The sequence below is a fragment of the Toxoplasma gondii genome, chromosome VIIb (genome assembly GCF_000006565.2).
Source record: "Toxoplasma gondii ME49 chromosome VIIb, whole genome shotgun sequence".
NCBI lineage: Eukaryota > Apicomplexa > Conoidasida > Eucoccidiorida > Sarcocystidae > Toxoplasma > Toxoplasma gondii.
In genome coordinates this window covers 4199017-4204399 of record NC_031475.1, presented here as the reverse complement: position 1 = coordinate 4204399, position 5383 = coordinate 4199017, and the positions used below count along the sequence as shown (strand labels likewise).

The 5383-nt window shown below is 49.3% G+C and overlaps 1 protein-coding gene across 1 annotated transcript; it reads right to left on the bottom strand.

Moving 5' to 3' along the window:
* Positions 1-116: 116 nt before the first annotated feature.
* On the bottom strand, positions 117-4309 carry TGME49_257130 (zinc finger (CCCH type) motif-containing protein; the record flags this gene model as incomplete). The annotated part of the gene is made up of 3 exons (XM_002364919.1): positions 117-1947; positions 2353-3110; positions 3894-4309. 3 exons carry the CDS (start codon positions 4307-4309, stop codon positions 653-655), a joined length of 2469 nt encoding a protein of 822 aa, XP_002364960.1. The 3' UTR covers positions 117-652.
* Between the last annotated feature and the right edge of the window lie 1074 nt (positions 4310-5383).

Below are 5383 nucleotides of genomic sequence, written 5' to 3'. Positions count from 1 at the left end.
GAGGGCTTCTCTGTGCCCCACGTCAACAAAGTTTGCAAAATACCACGGGATCCGCACCGACACATTGGAGGCAGTTATGGATCACAAACGTAATACGTCTAAAGGATACACGAGGGCAAGTTTCTTCCTCTTCTCAGTCATCCTTTTCAAAGTTTCATGCTACGAAAAAAATTAATAAGGGAGCTGCACTTACGACCGTTTCGTCCGCGGCTTTGTCCCATTGGAACTAGTCAATTTCCAAAGCAATACAACACACACAAAGGGTGCGTGGAAATCAAAGCAGCGAGCACAAAGACTGGGACACAACTGCATCTCATCCACGAAGGAACTCGTCACGCCCACTCATACTCCTTTGCATTATTTATCAATAATAATATGGATTTCTACTTATCCACATGTTTATCCATCTACGAATCTTCTATAAAGAGCAAAATACATGCATTTTCAGAAGTTATGGACAGCAGTGTTTGAGGACTCGAGATACACGATCTGGAGTGAGGAGCGCGGAACTTGTTTGGTCGTGTTTCAGCGATCCACGCGACGGTAAAGACTGTCTCCGTGAACATTATGTGAGCGTAATTCCACTGTTTTCGATTGTCGCTTTTCACACTGTAGGGAGCGGCGCGTTCAACGGACACTTCATTGCTTTGTCTCACGGCGCCATGCCTGACTCCCAGGCCCCTGCTGCAACCATGAGTTCCCCAAGTTCTTCCTGAATTTCTTTCCGTTTTCTTCCCGTTCGCATATCAAGTCCCGTTTGACCGCCTTTTTCTCTCACAGACAGGGTCCCGAGGCCATTGTTGCGGCTCGATTTCTCCCCGGGTGTTGGCACCTTCCCGATGAAGAGGGCTTGTGGGATGTGGACGTCAAGAAACTGCGTGTTGTTAGTTGCCGATGAAGAGAGGAACCCTCTCTCATCTCCGAGAGAGGGTTGAGCGTCCTCTCCCTGCAGTTCACGTTCCCACATGTCCCAGTCAACGGGGAGGCGCGACGTGTGACTCTGTCGCGAGAAGATTTCATTAGAAAGGTCCGAGGGAACAGGCATGCGTGCCTTGTTTTCTGGCTTGGTTCGTCCTCCTGAGTTTCCGGTGGGAGCAATAGTCAGGTTTTTTGAGAGCAAAAGCGAGTCTTCATCCATCTTGCCCCAGCACTGTAGCAAGAGTTGTCTCTGGAGTTGCAAGAAGAGTTGCTCGTGCTGATCCACTTCGCTGTTTTCGGAGAACGAAGAAGCAAGTGGACCTTCCCTGAAGGTTTCCGACACGGAATCCGGCATATTCCTTCCGTACGGTACGCCTGTCTTCTCCGGACGGATATGCTCGAATCCAGGTGGAGGAGGAAGCGGATTTGTTTCCGACGACGGGAGAGTCGCGTTTCGCTTGTCTAGGAGCGACGAAGAGGGAACGTGTGGAAGGGATGTAGGTAACACAGAGTCAAACACATCTCCGTCCATTTTGTTCGAGCGAGGAGCCGCAGGGAAAAAAATCTCCTCGGTAGAAAAGCCAGTATTCAGAGAGGGCAGTTGTTGTGTCGGCGCCCAGTATGTAGATGTAGCAGGCACTGTATTCGGTGTTGCACCCAGTTGCTTGAAGATGCGACTTTTTTCAATTAGAGAGGTCTGGGCAGATGGAGTCCCGGATGTCCTTACTTCCATGCCTCGCAGGCCATCAACGGAAAGCACGCGAGCCATCCTGTGAGCATCTAGACCCGCATTCTCGATCAGCTTACACGGGGAGGAAACCTGTTCTCGCTCTTGGGTGGATGCTGGTGGAACACCAGAGTTTGCGGGGGAGACAAGAAAAGACGGAGGCTTGCGGGTTTGCAAAAGAGGCGACGTAGATTCCTTATTTGTGCCACCGGATACGGCCTCGCCTTCAGCCACCGGTTTATCACCGGAAACACGGTCTCTAATCAAAAAGGCCTGACCTTCCAAGTTATCATGCCTTGGTTCTGGCGAAACACACAGCAGACATCCCAAAACAGGAAAGCAAACACGCCGGCAAATGGGCAGAAAGCCGCATCTCACAGAGTACCTCCAGGGTACGAGCACGTCGTGGAAAATGAAAATGCATAAGTTTCGAAAGTTAGCTTATCAAGATCAGCATGCAACAACCACGCAGGTGGAGATACAAGTGGCTTTCTGGACCTCTGAATATTCGTACCCATCGCCGAATATATCGTGCTGTGCCTCCCTCGGCTACCCTCACTCGGTGTCATCTGATATGCTGTTTTTATCTTACGCTTATCATCGTTCCCTTTTTACTTCTCTTTTGCTTGCCTCTCCCTGTTGCACCTTTCGTCGGATTCAGGAACCAAGAGGCGACAACCAGTTTTATTCCGGTTGCATTTGCCCACCTATTGAGCCGATGGGTTTGCTGGCAGCTTTCCCAGCGTTCTCAGTCGCCGCTCGGCGTCGACCGGCAAGTGACCGTGGAATTGTGCTGTTCGCTTGGACACCGCGTGCCAAACAGGAAGCCTCTCGGTCTTTCTTCCCTTGAGAGGAGCTACCCTGTTCTCCGTCTGTTTCTGTGTGACTGTAGGAACCACTTTTACATTGTGAAGGGTGGTTTTCCGTCTGGTGAAGCTGCGCATTGGTGGACGCTTGGTTCGATTCACTGCCAGTTGCCGTCTCTGGCGGGGCATTCAGTTTCTTCACGACTGAGAAAGAGAAGGACTCTCCCAAAGTTTTCCTCGACGCACCACCTTTTTTCAGTTCCTCGTCGAGAAAAGAAGGTCTGCAACCGTGCCTTCCCTGTAGCTGATGCTCGAGAGAGTCCGGTGTCACCGTCTGGTTTTCTTTAGCCACTTCTGGTCGTGTCTTCAGTGCAGATGCAGGTCTGGAAGAAGAAACAACTCTAGTGTGAGGCGACTTGGCAACGAACGCCACACGATTTCTCCTATCTTGTACCAAAATCTCAGTCGGGGAAATTGTAGGGGACTCTAGATGACGAAGCTCAGATGGGGAATGTGCATACGGACACCTAACGCCGTAGAGACATCCACGGCCTCCTTGCTCTTGCGCAAAACGGCAAATACGAGTTTTGAATTCGGAAAAGTTGCAGGTGTATCGAAGCTCGCTCTCGGAATGTGCAAATCTACATGCTTTATTCTTGCTGCAAGCCAACACACCAAGCATGTCCACAACTCCTAGTGAGGCGGCGACGATCTGCAAAAAATCTGCTGGGCGGCACAGGGAAAGACGAAACCGTAATAGGATTTTTAGCCAAGAATGACGCTTTAGAAATACCTCAACCTATGCGACTCGTTTCTTTCTATAGGGCATCACAGAACAAGTTGCTGGCATGCTTCTAACTCATGGCTTTCAGTGATTACGTCTTCAGCAAGAGGCGAGGCAAGCGGGTAATACACGGGCACCGCACGACCTTGAATATCAAATTGCTTGCTATAACCGTAAAAATATTGACGACTTCGGGATGCCGTTGTGGAATCTTGCTTAGTGGCTAGAATTTGACCTGGTAGATCAACGACGTCATGCCCCATTAGCGGACCGTTGCATACTGTGGAGAACGAAAGTCTCTACCGTAGGCCACACACTTTAATGCTAGCATAATCGCACCGATCGCAACTCGTACATGGAATTTTGTCGTCCAGAGTGTATATATACACGTATGGCAATGGCCTGGAAACCTAGTGGTGATAGACGTCATGGTAACACAACCTGTGACACATTTTCTGGTAAATTGGGGTGGTTGTCCTTTATTGTGAATGTAGCGCATCACGAAACTTCTGTCTACGCTGGACAGCCTGAGAACAGCTTTCAGTTCGCTGACTGTGTATTCACAAAAATCGTTTCCTTAATGTTCCACGAGTCATTTGAAGAAACGGTCACGCTGACACCGTCGTGCTCGGGCCACGTCTCGGGCATCTTGACTTACCATCCTTTGCCTGAAAGAACAAGAGAGCACATTTTGGTTTTGCGCAAGTCAGGAAGACTTCTCATTTCATCGACGGAATGGGCATACGGACACTCGCTTCCTCTACTGCACCCTTTCGTCTGATTGTCAATACACAATTTTGTTTTGAACATTTGGCTCGCCACAATGGCAGATCCAGGCTGGTTTGCAACGCCTTGTTTTGCCGAGTTTCCGTAGTACCCAAGTCCTGGTGTAGACGCTGCGGAACTATGCAGCTTCCCAGACTTTCCTTTTTTGTCATCGTGAGTCATATGCTTGGTCCCGACTGCAGAAGAAAAGCGGAATCCTGACGGATATGTCCTCGGAGTTAGCTTTTCTGGTGTGCTGCTCACACTCTCTGGCGCGGTTGAAGCAGAAGCTGAGGAAGACGACGCCATGGTTCCACGAGGAGAAAAGGAAAGCAACGTCCACCGCTGAAACGACAGTCACCTGTGTGAACGCCAATTTCTGGGATCGCTACTGCCGCTAACGATCAGAACCATGCAACCAGACGAAAAAACTGTCGGACGAGTTATACGTGCGCCTCCACACCTTGTTAGCATGAGCGTACGTATTGACAGATATGTAAGGACGGTCGCATGTATCTATGTATTCGCACGCCGTCCTCTTGGCAACAAGGGGATACTGCTCACGTTCAGACGGAAAGTGAAATCGGCGGCAAGCTAGTCGATCGATTCAGTCTGTTTGTACTGGCAGTGAGCTTCGTAGACAGGAACACACCAACCTGTGCATTACTATTGAATCTGAATCAAGAACAACACCCCAGCAAAAAGAAGAAAACCACTCTCCAGTCGTATGCTCCCGTGAGTCGCCCGTGTGAAAACACACTCAACCATACGTGCTGAAACGGTAAAGTACTCGCGTGAGTCTCGTGAAGACACCCAGTCAAGGTTAAACCAGAAGAACAGCGCAAAACCGCGAACAAGGGGCTTTAGCTCTACGATGAGAGAAAAATTCGGCCAGGTAGGGAGTGGGTGACATGAGCTGCCCGCGGGATGTGAAAAAACCTGTCTGTGAGGCAGTGACAAAAACTTGAGTTCCTTTTCTATTTCTGTTCGAAGGGCAAGGCATTTCTGTAGTGGTCCAGAAAAATCTTGCAAAAAGCTAAAGAAAAAGAAAGGCGGATGTCGGTTGTCGCGGCGGAACACTCCGAGGCCGAACTTCACGTCGTTGTTCTTTTCCCTGTAGCATTCTGGGTAGTTTTTTTGCCAGACAACACACGAAAAAGGAGGCTGAGATTGGAAAAAACACCAGTTACGTGAGAGAGGAGAAAGAACCTGTTCAACAAAGTATTCTCAATAGAAGAGTGTCAAGAAAGCAAGACATGTACATACATATTTCTGTATAACTGTACGCACATAAGCACTTGTATTTTTGTGCATACATCTTGCACAAAACTCGGCCTGAAGTCACTAACTCTCTGTCAGCTGCGCTGTCACGAAAAAAGTCCG